Source organism: Rhinichthys klamathensis, unplaced genomic scaffold (genome assembly GCF_029890125.1).
Source record: "Rhinichthys klamathensis goyatoka isolate OS25496 unplaced genomic scaffold, OSU_Roscu_1.1 h1tg000802l_1, whole genome shotgun sequence".
NCBI lineage: Eukaryota > Metazoa > Chordata > Actinopteri > Cypriniformes > Leuciscidae > Rhinichthys > Rhinichthys klamathensis.
Genome location: NW_026607194.1, coordinates 329,206 through 348,229, shown reverse-complemented (window position 1 = coordinate 348,229; position 19,024 = coordinate 329,206). Strand labels below are relative to the sequence as shown.

The window sequence follows — 19,024 nt, the reverse complement described above, 5'->3', positions numbered from 1 at the left end:
TATTTTAGCAAGCAGTTCCGTTACGGAAAATCAGAGCGGCCGCATCCGTAACGGAGGACTGTCACGCCCGTAACATTGTTTTATCCTCATAAATGCCAACACGAAAAATAAACTAAAATGGATATTATGTTCTGTGGAGAGCAGCCCTTCTTCATCCGGTGGGTGGGCTTACTCTCGTCTGCGCAGTGTAACTCACAGGAGGACTACAAAATAGGTTGCCATCTAAAACTTTTTTGGCACGTCTGTAACGCAGGTATATTTCCCTCATCTACAATATAAAACGCGTGTGTGGACTGATGTTTTTCTAATGTCTGGACTCCTTTATTAAGGGATTATGGATATATATATATAAACAGACGTTTGAATATATATTGGTATTCAATGCAGAATCTGAGAATTTATATTTCAAGTTTTGACTGCAAATGTCACGTCCACAACGCTGGAATTGCCCCAATCCTATTACAGTATTTTTCACAAATTAAGTAATTGTTTAACAATATGAATAAAAAGGAAGTAAACACTGTAACCAACAGTAAGCTTGTGCGCACTGGAAATCTTCAAAAAAGGTCACACACATTTTACATCAGCACACAGTGAAGATAGCATGGATGTGGCAGTGGGCAACTGGATATAGCGCAGCATATTTAAACAATTAGGATATAATAACAATAAGAATTTAAAGTTTGTGGATCGCGTCTCCAGTGAAGCTGAACTCTCCTGTAACACACACTCATGCAGGCTACACACACACTTCAGAAGATCTCAGCTGGACTCGGTTAAATCTGCAAAGTTTGTGAAATTAAATGTTTACTGGATATTGTTTTAATGATATAGATGTGCATTTGCTGAATGTTAACGGTAAATGAGACACTACTATAGCCTATTGCTTGCCTTTCTAACTAATTATATAAAAGCAAACACTATACTTTCAAATACCGTTTACTTTCTTTGTTTAACAGTGCTATTTAATAACGTATTGGACAACTCCAGAAAGCCCTCCCGTTACCCAGAGACGCAGGACGACCACGGGCCGCTTCAGTCTCCGGGGGTCAGAGGTCAGCGCCGCGGTAAACACACACTCACGCTCCCGTGTCACAGCAGTAGCGAGAGGAACGGGTGATCTCATCCAACATTACCCACAAGGCAATGTAGCAGGACACTACTCTGGTCTATGAGCACATGAACTCTGCTGTGCACACACACACACACACGCAACAACATCAGTTCACAGGACAGAAGAGAGCGTTTCTGCCTAAACATCCAATGAATTAAGCAACATTTCAAACATTCAGGTGGTAAAAAGAACTACATATCACACCGTGGAATAAAGCATGCGTGACAATCAGGAGACAGAATATAGATCATGAAGAAATGCAACAAAACAAAAAAGACTCCCAGAATCATTTCATGAGCTCAAAGCTGAAGTTCGTTATGCTTCGGTGAGCAACAGTGTGTCAGACTGCACACACACAATCAACACACGACGGCGAGAGGAACTGATGATGATGAACTCGGAGTCCTTCATCACATCTCAATCTCAGCTTCGACCCGATTAATGTAGAGCAGACTCCAGGAGCGCCCGAACACGAGCCTGCAGTTTACACTGATGAAGCAGTGTGTGTGTGTGTGTGTGTGTGTGACGTCACTCTTACTCGTCTCAGAGAGAAACGATCCTCACACACACAAGACAGCACGCAGCAGCCGTCACTAAAGGAGGATACACACTCTCATGTCTGCTTCAGACCCAGAGCAGTTTCTTCTACACTGCAGATCTCTCACACACACACACACACGAGTGTCTCTCCCTCCGTCTGTGGATCAGCGCCACCTGCAGTTCAGGAGGAATCCCTCATGATCCCAGAGAACATGAACACACCTGTCACATGCCATGACACACTCACTCGCTGGTCTTTCACTCGACTCGAGCTCCTCTGGGTTCAGCTTTATTCTCGAACACACACACACACACACACAGAAGTGTAACATCTCTATTATGGACAGCTGAATAACTAGCAGAACTCATAACACAAGACTGTCCACATGCAAGCCTCCATAAACATGAACCGCAGAAAAGATCCGAACATGGCATTGCTAAAGCCGTGTGTGTGTGTTCCTGAAGCCGTGTGTGTAGTGTGTGTGTGTTCCTGAAGCCGTGTGTGTAGTGTGTGTGTGTTCCTGAAGCCGTGTGTGTGAGCGGCGACCGGCAGACACTCAACATCGATAGACTGGTTTACTGATCAGCCGTCGCCTTCACTGAGACACTAGAGGACAGCAGAGGAATCCAGACCAGGAGACGCAACAAGTGTGTAAGAAACAGTCTGCACCTGCGTAACACACACACACACACACACACACACACACACACACACACACGTAATCTACAGCTCAAACACTATCCGTAACAGAACAGTATAAATAATTACTGTAATCGACCGTTAGGCATCGTCGTGCAACACCTGACGAAGATGAAGAGGAGGATGAAGAGGAGGATTATGAAGATGATGAAGATGATCATGGAGTTTGTTCACCCACAAATCTATCTACTTACACTCTTTTAAACCACTGACTTTCTTCTACGGAACACAAACGAAGATACTTTGAAGAATGTTTAAACTGTTTTATCTAATGACTTTCATTTTATAACAAAAAAAACACATCCTTTTCCAAAATATCTTGTTTTCCACTGAAGAATGAAAGAATCACAGAATGACAATTTCTGGGTGAACGGTCCCGTTAATCCCGTTAAAGCCGTTCACACAAAAGACGAACTATAACAACCAAGGTAAAGTGTTAAAAGTAAACGAGTCCAAACAGCCAATCAGCAGCTTGAGCTACCGCATATATTTAAAGCTACAGTAACGCTACTGTGTTGAGTACAGCTAGTTATCGTAACGTGGTTAGCGTTCCTGGTGTGAACGGGCCTGTAACCATGAAGGCATAGTTTTAAAACGAGCACCACAACTATAACGATAATAACGACAGAGCAACAATATCGTTGGAATCACAGAAGACATTTTCAGGCTGATAACGATAAAACATTGACAGCCAATCAGAATCAATCCTGCTTTAAAGAGCTCCAGCATTTAAAGCCACAGACGTCAAAACTGAGAACAGAATCATATTGTACACGCTAATATTATAGTTATTGTTCCTGGTGTGAACGGCCTTTAATGCTGATACTTACTCCACAGGTCAGGATGAATATAGCCCTACATATCAATGCACATATATGATAAGAATGATGACGGGAACAACAGCGGTTAAATCAGCCGATCCATCAGCATTATCTATCCATCTAATATCTATCTATCTATCTATCTATCTATCTATCTATCTATCTATCTATCTATCTATCTATCTATCTACTCATCTATCTATCTATCTATCTATCTACTCATCTATCTATCTATTACATCTATCTATCTATCTATCTATCTATCTATCTACTCATCTATCTATCTATCTATCTATCTATCTATCTATCTATCTATCTATCTATCTATCTATCTATCTATCTACTACATCTATCTACTCATCTATCTATCTATCTATCTATCTATCTATCTATCTACTACATCTATCTATCTATCTATCTATCTATCTATCTATCTATCTACTACATCTATCTATCTATCTACTACATCTATCTATCTATCTATCTACTACATCTATCTATCTATCACATCTATCTATCTATCTATTTACTCATCTATCTATCTATCTATCTACTCATCTATCTATCTATCTATCTACTACATCTATCTATCTATCTATCTATCTATCTATCTACTACATCTATCTATCTACTCATCTATCCATCTATCTATCTATCTATCTATCTACTACATCTATCTATCTACTCATCTATCCATCTATCTACTCATCTATCTATACACACACTATTAATGAAGAATGAAAAAGAGACGCTGTTCTTATTAAGCATCTGATGACACCAACACTACAGAAGCAGCAGTGGATGATCAACATCACACACGAAGTCCATCATCACACACACACACACACACACACACGACAGCAGGAGCTCATGCAGACTCAGTCTTTGTTCCCTCTCTAGTGTTCACTACAGGTCCCACAAGACGGGAGGTGTTCTCACACGAGGCCCGTTACCCACAAGCCTTCACGGCGCTCAGCTGTAGCAGCTCATTCTGCAGCGTTACGGTTATTCTTGTCTCTTTCTGCATTATAACGCGCGTTATAACCCCTCCCCACCCCGCCATCTTGGGCCGACCCGAGCGCCATTACCCCCGCACACACATACACACACACGCGTCAAACTGAGCCGACTCTTCCTCCCATTACCACACACACACACACACACACACACACCAGCGTAAACTGAGGTAAACTGGGCCTGACTCTCCCTCGGAAACGCGTAACACACACACACACAGAGAGAGAGATCGAGATAAAGCCCGAGCGCGGCTTATGAACGTCCAGTGATTCAAACGACCTCAGTTTGAGTGACACCTGCACAGTTACAGCACAAACACAACGACGCGTTGCGTCCCTGAAACGAGGAGACGCGTCAGAACGCCCGAGCCGCTGCTGCCGAGTTCATAAAGTTCTCCATATGCTGGTTCCAATCACAGACCCGCGCGGCTAAAGGCTCGCGAGCTCCAGCGCAGCGCGTTGACGGAACGCGTCGCACTCACTCCCTCACACCCAGACCGCGGGAAACCGTGTCACTCACTTGCTGTCATTTTGCACAGAGTGTATGTGCGAGTGTGTTGTGATGCGTTGATTTCAACGCGCGTCTTTACCTTGACGAGCAGGGCCTTCATGCTGGCGCCATCTTCATGAAGCCGCTGATATCCGAACAGAGAGCTGCGAACGAGACACAAACACACACACACAGGGCTCGGGATCAGCTCGCTTCCGAACACACACCCCACACCCCGAAACACCCCGAGCCGCTCGCGGGCTCCGTTAAGCGTTGGTTCAGACCTGTCGACGCGGGCGAGAGCGTCGCTCTCCTGCGCGCTCAGACGCGGTGAGTCCTCCTCGGGTTCACTCGCTTTTCCCGCCGCCATTTTCTTCTCCTCATCACCAGCAGCGCTGAGGCGTCGAGCGGCGACGGCGAGCGACGCGCGGCACGATTTCATGGAATCGCACCGGGAGAATGCGAGTTCCGTTCGTCCAAAAGCCACAATAATCGGAAACTTTTTTCCAGTAAAACGCGCTTCGGTTTCTAAGCCCCCTTACGAAGTGAGTTGCTCGTCTTCTCACATTGTTGTGTAGGAATAAACTGTGTGATGCGGCGGGTCAATGTTTATGCGTGACTTGCGGCCCGTGCACACTTTAAAAACGCGGAACGTATTAAAACAATCTGAAAGTTGTGTCCGCCACCAGATTAAAGTTGTTGTAATTGTGTCACACAGGCGAACCCACGCCGTCGTCGTGACCACGCCCTCTCGGGCTCAACAGCCAATCGCTGAGGATAACGCCAGCGCGTCACTGGCCTTGTCCCAAAATGTTTTGGTTCTTCAATTCTTTCGGTAATTTTGTTTCCAGTAAAGATCGTATGAATGCGCGACTCGAAGCTTCAAGCGTTGCACGCGATGTTTGGAAAAATTAGAGGATTGACTAAAACATTGGATAGCGAACTGCGAATTTGCGTTGTTATGAAATGCAAATAGAGAGGTGTGGTTTTCATGAAATGGGGAAATTGGAGTGACAGCTGTACAGTTAAGGGTTAAAGCTTAGGCCGCTGTGGCTCAATACTATTCTTATTTCCTCTAATGTTCACAGAAAATATGGGCGAACATCTCATAGTTAGAAAACAGTTACAGAGATGAACTGCATCCGTTACAAACCAACGGTTCCCATCCTGTATAGTCGTTTACTTAGTGTTGTTAATTTACTATGAAATGCACTAAAAACATACGAATGAAATGTAGTAACACAAACTCATCAGTAGCTTGTATTCAGAATAAAACATTTCAGGAAATGCGTGTCTTATGAATATGAAAACGCAGTAAAAACCGGACATTGGCTACTGTATAATATTTGAAACATTGACGTGGCTGTAGGCGGCGCGCACGCACAGCTGTCAACATCACCTGACGCCATGACGTCACACATCACCCAAAATGGCGGAACATCAACAACAACAACAAACAGAAGGTGAGTGAGTGTGTGTGCTGTCAATATCTGATGATCGAGTGTTTAGTGGCCGTCGTTACACAGTAAGGTCAACAGCACCATGAAGACGGCGTGTCTCATATCGAGCACATTATATGCCAACAAAAACCAAAACTGAATATGAGCTCGTTTCATCTTGTCCTTCTCTTGGGTTAATCTCATTTAAAAAGTCATTTTTCGCTGAAGGGCCACATTTGACCTCAATCAAATCATGTGTCGTGAGATTTTATATACTACAAACTAACAAAATCTTACTTAAATCAAGATACATTTACTGGAGATGCAAAATCACTTCAGATATAAAGTCTTGTTTTCTGAAAATTGTATCAAAATTAAGTGAGTTTGTGCTTAAAACATGAACAAATATCTGCCAATGGAGTTCAGAAAAATAATAATGTTTTCCCTTCGAATCAAGTTTATTTTTCTGACCCCATTAGCAGATAATTGTTCTTGAGTACAAACTCACTTAATTTATTTTTTACAGTAAACAAGATTTAATATCTTCCGTCAATTTGCTTCTCCAGTAAATGTGTCTTGATTTAAGAATGTTTAGATATTTGTGCTGGAAAACAATACAGAAACACTGAGGAAGAAAATAGTTTTGAGATTTTAGTCTCGGAGTAATCTTAATAACATCCAGCAAAATACAGTTAGGCTAAATTAAATGAATTGGGGTGTGACTGCATGTGGTCACATGGTTTCCTGCAGTCGCGCGTGTGTGTGTGTGTGTGTGTCATGTTACCCTCCATCAATATTCCTCATGCTATATGGATATAATACTGCAGCTGCTTCAGAATAACAGCATCTCACGCTTCACTTTGAGCTGCTGTGTGTGTGTGTGTGTGTGTGTGTGTGTGTGTTCAGGACAGGCCGATGAAGACGAGGCGTTCGAGATGCTGGATCTCAGCACATACGCTCGCAGTCACCAGTGGTGGAACACCGTGATCGGGAACAACTCCGGCCCGATGGCAGAGAAATACTCTGTGGCCACTCAGATCATGATGGGCGGATTCACGGGCTGGTGCGTTCCCATTACACACTGCTCTTCATCACCAGTTCATACATCTCGTTCCCATTACACACTGCTCTTCATCACCAGTTCATACATCTCGTTCCCATTACACACTGCTCTTCGTCACCAGTTCATACATCTCGTCCCATTACACACTCCTCTTCATCACCAGTTCATACATCTCGTTCCCATTATGACTCAGGGTTTATGGGCTATACTGGGACCAGCCACTGGGGGGTGATGGAGACTCAGGGTTTATGGGCTATACTGGGACCAGCCACTGGGGGGTGATTGAGACTCAGGGTTTATGGGCTATACTGGGACCAGCCACTGGGGGGCGATCGAGACTCAGGGTTTATGGACTATACTGGGACCAGCCACTGGGGGGTGATCGAGACTCAGGGTTTATGGACTATACTGGGACCAGCCACTGGGGGGCGATCGAGACTCAGGGTTTATGGACTATACTGGGACCAGCCACTGGGGGGTGATCGAGACTCAGGGTTTATGGGTTATACTGGGACCAGCCACTGGGGGGTGATCGAGACTCAGGGTTTATGGACTATACTGGGACTAGCCACTGGGGGGTGATCGAGACTCAGGGTTTATGGGCTATACTGGGACCAGCCACTGGGGGGTGATCGAGACTCAGGGTTTATGGACTATACTGGGACCAGCCACTGGGGGGTGATCGAGACTCAGGGTTTATGGACTATACTGGGACCAGCCACGGGGGGGAGATCGAGACTCAGGGTTTATGGGCTATACTGGGACCAGCCACTGGGGGCGATCGAGACTCAGGGTTTATGGACTATACTGGGACCAGCCACTGGGGGGTGATCGAGACTCAGGGTTTATGGGCTTTTCAGCACTTGTGCGTCACGCTTGGCTGAAACTGGTGGTTATGGTAAGGGGCTAGTATGTATGAGTTAATAAATAACTAAATACTAAATAACTACTAAATTAGTTAGTAGTGTGTTGAATCTACTTAATAAGGGGCGGGACATTTCAAATATGGGAAAAATAATGTGTTTTTGAACATTCAAGCATGAAAACCTGTTCTAGTAGAGCCCAAAAAATCATCAAGACTTTGTAAAAGGGCAAAATAGGTTTTCTTTAAATACTGGTATTCTTCATTGATGTCTTTCCTCTCTCCTGCTTGTCTCAGGTGTGTGGGATACCTGTTCCAGCGAGTGGGAAAGATCACCGCTACTGCAGTCGGTGGAGGATTCCTGCTGTTACAGGCGAGAACACAGTTTACAGTTACTGATCACAACAGTTACTGATCACTACAGTTCCCTTTTGAGAACTCCTTTTATCGAGAATATTGAAGCCTTTATTTAAAACGCAGTGCAGAGCACAGTGCAGGCTGTATAAGCGCGCTGATTGGCTGTGCTGCGGCAACTGCACGAACCTATGGCGAAGCAGCGAGGACGCGAGAACCTATCATGGCGCCTCGCGCACACCATAAATGGGCGTGGCTGAGGACTATAAAGCAGCCCATTTCGCCATAGGAATCAGATTTAATCTTCTTCAGCGACAGACACATCTCTTCGCTGACCCTCCGGATAGAAGCCTTCTCCTCGCCATCGAGAAAGCCTTGTAGCGGAACGAGTGACCTGGAGCAACAGCTCATTGGACGGCACTTCCTGTTCTTCTGACTCGACGCCGTCTACGCTGTTTCGCCGTTTCTCTGCGGCCATCCGGCGAGAGAATATCCTTTAAAGAGCTTTTCTCTAAAAGACCGGTCTGTGCTTCGTGTGGGCTTTCCCTCGCGAACACGGATGGGTACAGTGAGTGTGCTTCCTGCCTCGGCCCAGACCACGCGGAAGCTGCACTCGCTCACAGCGGCTGTTCTCACTGCGAGAACATGCCGCTCTGCGCTTGCGGCCAGCTCTCTCTACTTTGGAGAGCGACCCCGCCCCTCGCTTTTGAGCCAGCCAAGCACTTCCCTTTGCCGAAGCACCAGGGTCCCCGGACTAAGCTCACGCTGGACCTGGAGCCTCGAAAGCCGTCCTAGCTCCAGCAAAAAAGAGAAAGGGGTCAGGCCTCGCTGCGGCCGGTGAAGCCTTGCTCCGGAGAGAGTGTGTGCGCGCGCGACCGGGGCTCTCTCTCTCTCTGCTCGTTCAGTTAAACATGCGCCCTGTCACAAGCGCAGCGGTTCATCTACATTACTCACTGATCAAATAAGACTTTGCGTGCTTCTTCAATCCCCCTTTTCAGTTCAGGCGGTTGGAGATGTGTTTGTTGCAGACAACGGGCCCGTACTGATCTACGCACCCCTGCAAACAAACACTGTTTTAACAGCGACCCACATACAGCACAAAATGAGCAAATTTCCTCTTCCAAACATGAGGGTGACCCCCAGATTTCATTCAACCCCTAGTCTATCGGGCCAAGGCAAAATGGGTATTGAACACAATAAAACGAGGTTACTTACTTCAATTCGCTCGTAGACCCTCCGTTATCACACCGTGGTCGAGACATTGGTGAAGAGGAACGTGGCTCACGTCCTCCGCACCGAAGTGTCAAAACTACTAGCGAAAGGAGCTGTCGAGACACTTCCCTGAGCACTGAGCGAGTCAGGCTTTTACAGACGTTACTCCCTCGTTCCGAAAAAGGACGGTTGCCTCAGGCCTATTTTAGACCTCAGACATCTAAACAAAGCCCTCATGAAACGGCTGTTCAGAATGCTGATTACCAAACAAATCTTTGCGCAAATTCGCTCGAGGGATTGGTTTTTCTCAGTGGATCTGAAAGATGCTTACTTTCACATCCAAATAGCCCCCCATCACAGGCCATTCTTGAGATTCGCCTTCGAAGGGCAGGCATATCAATACACAGTCCTGCCATTCGGACTGTCTCTAGCACCCCGTACGTTTACGAAATGCATGGATGTGGCTCTCTCCCCCCTGAGACAGCGGGGAATGCGCATTCTGAATTACCTCGACGACTGGCTCTTTCTGGCCCAGCCAGAGGCGGAGTTACGGACTCTCAAGACCCGGCTCCTCGGCCATCTAGAACGCCTTGGACTCAGGATAAACTTTTCCAAGAGTGTGCTGACTCCCAACCAGCGTATGATGTACCTGGGAATACTTAGCTTGGCTCACGCCAGAACACGCTTTCTCTATTCAACAGCTAGCTGCTTCATTCAAAGCGGGCTTTCTCACGCCCCTCAGAACGTTTCAAAGGGCATTAGGCCTTATGGCCTCTGCGTCGTCAGTACTCCATCTTCAGCGCTGGCTCAAACCTCATGTCCCGGCTCATGCGTGGCGGCACGGCAGTCTACGTATAAGGGTAAACCACAACTGTGTCAAAGCCCTGGCCCCTTGGAAGGACACCAGCTGGTACCAGTCTGGTGTGAGCATGGGTTTGGTGTCGGGAAGGAAGGTAATTTCAACAGACGCCTCCAACTTAGGTTGGGGGGCTCTGTACGAGGGCAGACCTGCCCTCCGGCCTTTGGTCGAGCTCGGAGAAGCGCCAACGTATCAACATATCTTGAAATGAGAGCAGTTTTTCTAGCCCTAAAAACCTTCCTCACACATCTGGCAGGTCACCACGTTTTAGTCCGGACGGACAACATGGCGGTGGTGTCATATATAAATCGCCAGGGCGGTCTCAGGTCACACAACCTGTACACCATGGTCAAACGGCTCCTCACATGGGCTCAGGCCAACCTGCGCTCGCTCAGAGCAGCGCATGTACCGGGCATACTGAACTAGGGTGCAGACATGCTATCTCGAGACAACATTTCCCCAGGCGAATGGTCTCTCCACCCTCAGACGGTTCTTTTGATCTGGAGTGTCTTCGGGAGGGCAGAGGTCGACCTCTTCACCTCAGAAGACAACTCTCATAGCCCAAATTCTTTTCAAAGAAAAGGGATGCGCTGGCCTATGATCAGTGTTAATTTTGTCAGCAAATTTTGATTTAGTTTTAGTCTTAGTCTTTTGACTAAAATGCCATTTAGTTTTAGTCATATTTTAGTCATCTGAATTGTTTTAGTTTTAGTCTAGTTTTAGTCGACGAAATACAATAACATTTTAGTCGACTAAATCTACAGTAGATTTAGTCGACTAAAATATAATGGGTTTAGTTCAATTGTAATGCGTTAATTTAGAATTTCTCTAAAATTTCCAAACCCATACTCCCGGAGAAAACATCTATTAACCTATTAATATGAATGATTTTTAAGTTTGAACATGCAATACAGATACAGATTTAACTACTGTGACTTAAAAAATATCTTAAAATGAAATAAAACCACTTTTCCTAAAGTACAACACAGTCTTCTTTACGATGAATGATATATTCATTCCTTATAACTACTTACACATCATTCTTTATTCTTTCAAGCAGACATATTTATTTGTATGAATTAAATATAATTAATCCTTATTAAAGCTATTAACAAACAGTGAATGCTTTTCTCTTTTTCTTTTGTTACTTGATCAAAATTAAGGACACGGACCGCATTAGGTTTATTGCCACTGTCACTTTAAGACGTCGGATCATGTCCAATGACATGCGGATACAATTGCACTGATGCACATCCGACACACTCACAGTTTAAGACATAACCAGCATAGTTTACATGAATACTCTCCAAAAAGGACATTTAGACATACTGTTGTGTATTTGTCCATTCAGACACGAATTCAGTAGCCTACTCGCGCGCTGTAGGTGTATTGTGCATGACTGCACGCTTCGGGTTAGGTGTGTGCGCACAGAAAACCGCACCGAATAGAGCTCTTTTTTGCATCGTCACTCTTATTCAGAGATCTATATGTCTGCTCTACTCATTCTCCCAGACGTTCACATTTTTTAACGTTTTATGACCGCGGGGTAGATCACGTTACAGTAGCCTACAAATGTGCGCATCTACCACACACGCAGGACATCAGTTCTGACGGATCGCTTCCCAAATCGTCACTATCTAACATTTTCGTCTAGTTTTTATTCGTTGACGAAAATGTCAATAGATTTTCGTCATAGTCTTTGTCATTCAAAACTAGGTTTTATTTATTTATCGTCTCGTTTTCGTCTGTGAAAAAATGTGGTTGACGAATAATTTTCGTCGTTATTTTCGTCAACGAAATTAACACTGCCTATGATTGGCCCAGCCGCCCTCTTTATGCGTTCCCTCCGGTCTCGATGCTCCCTCAGGTCATCGAACGGAACCTGGAACCATATTAATGTGAAGTACCACTGGTACTCTCTTTTCTACAAGAGCTGCTGGACACGGGCCGGACCCCCTCCACGCTCCAAGTGTATGTGGCGGCCATAGCAGTTTTCCACGCTTCTGTGACTGGCCTATCTTTGGGGAAAAGCAAACTGATTGTACGCTTCCTCAAAGGGGCCAGGAGGCTTAACCCGCCTCGACCTCCCTTTATCCCCATCTGGGACCTATCTACGGTCCTCAGAGCGCTAAAGGGACCCCCTTTCGAGCCGCTTCAGTCGGCTGACTTAAAGGCACTTTCGCTTAAGACCGCACTCCTGCTAGCCCTAGCATCGGTCAAGCGAGTGGGCGATTTACAAGCGCTCTCCACGAATGCTTCCTGTCTTGAGTTTGGGCCCAACGACTCCAGAGTCGTCCTTAAACTGAGACATGGCTATGTACCTAAGGTGCTTTCGACTCCGTTCAGAGCCCAGGTTATTTCACTATCAGCTCTTCCCCCATCGGAAGACGATAGAGACTTGAATCTGCTCTGCCCTGTCAGGCTTTAAGAATTTATTTAGAGTGTTCTGCCCCGTTCAGGCAGTCGTAACAGCTCTTTGTATGCTTTGGTGGCCGCACCAATGGATAGTAGATGCTATCTCTTTAGCCTATGCTTCTATGGGCCTTCAATGCCCCATAGGCGTTAGGGCTCATTCCACAAGGGGCATGGCATCTTCATGGCCCTGGTCCAGTAGTGTACCAATTGAAGACATTTGTGCGGCGGCTGGCTGGTCCTCGCCGTCCACATTCGTAAGATTTTATAACTTGGAAGTGCCGGCTTTGCAAGCACAAATCATTTCTATATAAGTGGTCTTGGCTCCTGTTGGGCCCAAGCCTCTCCATATTTATGAATATATAAGGCCTACGTATATAGATGGTCTTGGCCCCTGTTGGGCCCAAACCTCTACGATTTCTTTGAGGGCCTTGACTAGGGATGGGAATTGATAAGATTTTATCAATATCAATGCCACTAACGATTCTGCTTATCGATTCGATTCTTTAACGATTCCTGATAGCACTGTGTGGAAAAAAGTAGTTAGCTTTTTCGGGGGGAAAAAACAAGTGGTTTTCTTTGTTTTAAAGCTTACACTTGACTAAGCAAACTGTACTTTTTATGTAATTTATGTAATAAATGGAACCTTATTGTAAAGTGTTACCGATTAGTTATACAACGATTAAACGTACCGTGAGTTCAGTGTTGGAAAGATCAGTTGTTTTAACCATTCATTAAAACGATTAGATTCAAATGAGTCATTAGTTCGCGAATTGGACGTGTCATTATCGGACGTGTGCCGGCGGTTGGGACTTCCCACAAGATGTGTCATCACAGAAAACATTTCATCACTGGATAGTTTTTTTCGTTTATTTGAAGTGTGGTTTATGTCAGCTGAATGTGCGGAACGCTTTTCAGAGAAGATAAGGCAACGTATTTCAGCACAATTCACACCCAGCGGTAGCCTAATTCAGGAAAAACAAATCTCCGAATGCTTATTCTCCCGACCTTACCATCGTGTCGTTTATTTTGATTAATATGTGCGAGGGAGAGAGAGCAAGACAGCGCTTAGTTTTGAGACGGTGAAGCCTTGCTCCGGAGAGAGAGAGTGTGCGCGCGCGTGTGTCTCTCTCTCTCTCTCTCTCTCTCTCTCTCTCTCTCTCTCTCTCTCTCTCTCTCTCTCTCTCTCTCTCTCTCTCTCTCTCTCTCTCTCTCTCTCTCTCTCTCTCTCTCTCTCTCTCTCTCTCTCTCCTCGTTCAGTTAAACATGCGCCCTGTCACAAGCGCAGCGGTTCATCTACATTACTCACTGATCAAATAAGACTTTGGCGGTACAAAAATTCGCTTTGGACGCCGTGCTATGGTGCTTGATAAAGGACAAAAGGGACAGTTGTGAGTTCACGGTCTGTAGCCTACATATGGCTGACTCAGAGCAGGAGCATCGATAAGAGGACTCGTTAACGTCGAGGGCATACAATATCGATGGATTCCCATCCCTAGCCTTGACTTTCTGGTCCCCGTTGGAATGTAACTTTTATTTCTGCTATGTGTTTTGGGCTTGTCAGCTCTAGGCAGTAGTCAGAGTGAAGTTATTAGGCTAATAGCACGGCGTTTTAAAATGGGTTCCCATAGCGTATAGCTACGCAATACTAGAGACCGTTCTCGAAAGGGAATGTACTCGGTTACTAACGTACCCTCGGTTCCCTTAGAAATAAGGGAACAAGTATTGCGTACCTAGCCATGCTATTATGCTACTTTCAGGTGCTGTCGCTTCAGTTGATTTAACTTGATTCCAATGGCGAAATGGGCGGCTTTAGTCATCAGCCATGCCCATTTGGCGCGCTTTGGCGGCCTGATAGGTTCGCGCGTCCTCGCTGTAGTACTGATCACTACAGTTACCGATCACTAGTTACTGATCACTACAAGTTACCGATCACTACAGTTACCGATCACTAGTTACCGATCTCTAGTTACCGATCACTACAAGTTTCCGATCACTACAGTTACCGATCACTACAGTTACCGATCACTAGTTACCGATCACTACAGTTACCGATCACTTGTTACCGATCACTACAGTTACCGATCACTACAAGTTTCCGATCACTACAGTTACCGATCACTACAGTTACCGATCACTAGTTACCGATCACTACAGTTACCGATCACTTGTTACCGATCACTACAGTTACCGATCACTACAAGTTTCCGATCACTACAGTTACTGTACAGTTTCCGATCACTACAGTTACCGATCACTACAGTTACCGATCACTAGTTACCGATCACTTGTTACCGATCACTACAGTTACCGATCACTACAAGTTTCCGATCACTACAGTTACCGATCACTACAGTTACTGTACAGTTTCCGATCACTACAGTTTCCGATCACTACAGTTACCGATCAATACAAGTTTCCGATCACTACAAGTTACCGATCACTACAGTTACTGTACAGTTACTGATCACTACAGTTACCGATCACTACAGTTACCGATCCCTAGTTACCGATCACTACAGTTACCGATCACTACAGTTACTGATCACTACAGTTACTGATCACTAGTTACGATCATTACAGTTACTGATCACTAGTTACCGATCACTACAGTTACCGATCACTACAGTTACTGATCACTAGTTACGATCATTACAGTTACTGATCACTAGTTACCAATCACTACAGTTACCGATCACTACAGTTACTGATCACTAGTTACGATCATTACAGTTACTGATCACTAGTTACCAATCACTACAGTTACCGATCACTACAGTTACTGATCACTAGTTACGATCATTACAGTTACCGATCACTACTTGTTACCGATCACTACAGTTACCGATCACTACAGTTACCGATCACTAGTTACTGATCACTACAAGTTACCGATCACTACAGTTACCGATCACTAGTTACCGATCTCTAGTTACCGATCACTACAAGTTTCCGATCACTACAGTTACCGATCACTACAGTTACCGATCACTACAGTTACCGATCACTAGTTACCGATCACTACAGTTACCGATCACTTGTTACCGATCACTACAGTTACCGATCACTACAAGTTTCCGATCACTACAGTTACTGTACAGTTTCCGATCACTACAGTTACCGATCACTACAGTTACCGATCACTACAGTTACCGATCACTAGTTACCGATCACTAGTTACCGATCACTTGTTACCGATCACTACAGTTACCGATCACTACAAGTTTCCGATCACTACAGTTTCCGATCACTACAGTTTCCGATCACTACAGTTACCGATCAATACAAGTTTCCGATCACTACAAGTTACCGATCACTACAGTTACTGTACAGTTACTGATCACTACAGTTACCGATCACTACAGTTACCGATCCCTAGTTACCGATCACTACAGTTACCGATCACTACAGTTACTGATCACTACAGTTACTGATCACTAGTTACGATCATTACAGTTACTGATCACTAGTTACCGATCACTACATTTACCGATCACTACAGTTACTGATCACTAGTTACGATCATTACAGTTACTGATCACTAGTTACCAATCACTACAGTTACCGATCACTACAGTTACTGATCACTAGTTACGATCATTACAGTTACTGGTCACTAGTTACCAATCACTACAGTTACCGATCACTACAGTTACTGATCACTAGTTACGATCATTACAGTTACCGATCACTACTAGTTACCGATCACTAGTTACCGATCACAACAGTTACCGATCACTACAGTTACCGATCACTACAGTTACCGATCACTAGTTACCGATCACTACTAGTTACCGATCACTACAGTTACCGATCACTACTAGTTACCGATCACTACAGTTACCGATCACTACAGTTACCGGTTACTACAGTTACCGGTTACTACAGTTACCGATCACTACAGTTACCGATCACTACAGTTACCGATCACTACTAGTTACCGATCACTACTAGTTACCGATCACTACAGTTACCGATCACTACAGTTACCGATCACTACAGTTACCGGTTACTAAAGTTACCGATCACTACAGTTACCGATCACTACAGTTACCGATCACTACAGTTACCGGTTACTACAGTTACCGATCACTACAGTTACCGATCACTACTAGTTACCGATCACTACTAGTTACCGATCACTACAGTTACCGATCACTACAGTTACCGATCACTACAGTTACCGATCACTACAGTTACCGATCACTACAGTTACTGTACAGTTTCCGATCACTACAGTTACCGATCACTACTAGTTACCGATCACTACAGTTACCGATCACTACAGTTACCGATCACTACAGTTACCGATCACTACAGTTACCGATCACTACAGTTACTGTACAGTTTCCGATCACTACAGTTACCGATCACTACTAGTTACCGATCACTACAGTTACCGATCACTACAGTTACCGATCACTACTAGTTACCGATCACTACAGTTACCGATCACTACAGTTACCGATCACTACAGTTACCGATCACTACAGTTACCGATCACTACAGTTACTGTACAGTTTCCGATCACTACAGTTACCGATCACTACAGTTTCCGATCACTACAGTTACCGGTTACTAAAGTTACCGATCACTACAGTTACCGATCACTACAGTTACCGATCACTACAGTTACCGGTTACTACAGTTACCGATCACTACAGTTACCGATCACTACAGTTACCGATCACTACTAGTTACCGATCACTACTAGTTACCGATCACTACAGTTACCGATCACTACAGTTACCGATCACTACAGTTACCGATCACTACAGTTACCGATCACTACAGTTACCGGTTACTACAGTTACCGATCACTACAGTTACCGATCACTACAGTTACCGATCACTACAGTTACCGATCACTACTAGTTACCGATCACTACAGTTACCGATCACTACAGTTACCGATCACTACAAGTTACTGATGCTTCAGTGTTTAAATGTGACTCAATGGGCTTTTGTCTCACAGATCGCTAATCATAGCGGCTACGTCCAAGTGGACTGGAAGAAAGTGGAGAAAGATGTAAACAAAGCCAAGAGGCACCTGAAGAAAAAAGCCAATAAAGCCACACCTGAGATCAACACGTTTATTGAGGAGGTGAATAAAATGGACACGATAATGTCTTGTGCCAATCTGAGCTTAAAATAACAGGAATTCATTACAAGAATTGAATCTAGGACTTTAACATGGATTTTTCCTTTTTTATAGTTTAGTTCAACAGTATGCAGTCTTCATCCAGTTCTCTGAATCTCTTCTGTGTGTGTAGCAGTGGCCTCTTCTGGTTATAATAGTTTTAAACCTCCATGTTTTCCAGGCTTCTGAATTTGTGAAGAAAAACATTGTCGTTTCCAGTGGATTTGCTGGCGGCTTCTTGCTCGGCCTCGCCTCTTGAGTGCTTCTGTGACGTCCCATCATGCACCTCATGTTGCTCTTTTACCTTCACTCACTCAGTGTGTGTGAGTCTGATGAAATGGAGGTGATGTGAGCTGATTCTGTGCAGAACTGAACGCTATAAACTACATCATTCGACAGTCTGTGTTTGCTTCTCTGAGAAAACAAACGGATGGAAAACTACTGTTCCCAGCTAATGCTTGTACAGGTTTTTGTAATTTTGTTCTTGGTGAAGTTACTGTTGCATTTTCATTGCCTTTGTTTGTTACCTCACTGTTTCTTTATGGGGACTGTTTACATTGTAAATAAAAAATGACTCCTGATTCAACTTTGTGACATCTTCATTTTGTTGTTGTTTAATTTCAACAGTGCTATCATATGATGGAGTGTCTGGTTTGTTCATATATAGCTTACCTAATTTTCCATTGGTCTTTTTCCAGAGGTGTAACTAAGGTCAGAGGTCATCGGAGGCTCAACCAATCCTCCGCTGGAAGAATAAAAAATAATATTTATGTTTATCCATTTAGTGCACTTTACAATTATTAATATTACATGTATATGTTCAATCATTTGAAGCTGAATGAGCAGTCCAGTCTTTGTGTTTGATAAATGTTGTCAGTAATTGTAACGCTTGCATTGCCCTGTATCGGTCCTTCTACTTTCGGTCTTATTTTTCTTTTCTCTTGCTGTCTCTCATCATCATGTTGTGAAACAAGACCAGTTTTGGGCAAGCTACTCAAACAT

The 19,024-nt window shown here is 44.5% G+C and overlaps 2 protein-coding genes across 4 annotated transcripts in view; one reads left to right on the top strand and one right to left on the bottom strand.

The window, feature by feature from the left end:
• The window catches only part of kdm6al (lysine (K)-specific demethylase 6A, like), a 69,200-nt gene extending 63,819 nt beyond the window's left edge, over positions 1-5,381 (bottom strand). Inside the window, exons 1-2 of one of the 3 annotated variants that reach the window (XM_056243515.1) lie at positions 4,966-5,381; positions 4,782-4,845 (exon numbers count right to left, since the gene is read on the bottom strand). In XM_056243515.1, coding sequence (XP_056099490.1) covers positions 4,782-4,845; positions 4,966-5,123 — 222 coding nt within the window. In that variant the 5' untranslated portion in view covers positions 5,124-5,381. The remainder of the gene's footprint in view (positions 1-4,781; positions 4,846-4,965) is intronic. The other 2 variants (XM_056243516.1, XM_056243517.1) reach the window with 2 other exon arrangements.
• A 187-nt stretch (positions 5,382-5,568) lies between these two features.
• LOC130078045 (FUN14 domain-containing protein 1-like) lies at positions 5,569-18,303 on the top strand. Its single transcript, XM_056243518.1, has 5 exons — positions 5,569-6,144; positions 7,027-7,183; positions 8,343-8,418; positions 17,858-17,986; positions 18,204-18,303. Exons 1-5 carry the CDS (start codon positions 6,111-6,113, stop codon positions 18,279-18,281), a joined length of 474 nt encoding a protein of 157 aa, XP_056099493.1. The 5' UTR covers positions 5,569-6,110; the 3' UTR covers positions 18,282-18,303.
• The last annotated feature ends 721 nt before the right edge of the window (positions 18,304-19,024 follow it).

Excerpts from the sequence above, each read along its gene's own strand:
- LOC130078045 (XM_056243518.1), top strand. The coding sequence starts at position 6,111 with ATGGCGGAACATCAACAACAACAACAAACAGAAG. Across the intron at positions 7,184-8,342 it reads ATGGGCGGATTCACGGGCTG|GTGTGTGGGATACCTGTTCC; the intron begins GTGCGTTCCCAT and ends TGCTTGTCTCAG. Across the intron at positions 8,419-17,857 it reads GAGGATTCCTGCTGTTACAG|ATCGCTAATCATAGCGGCTA; the intron begins GCGAGAACACAG and ends TTTGTCTCACAG.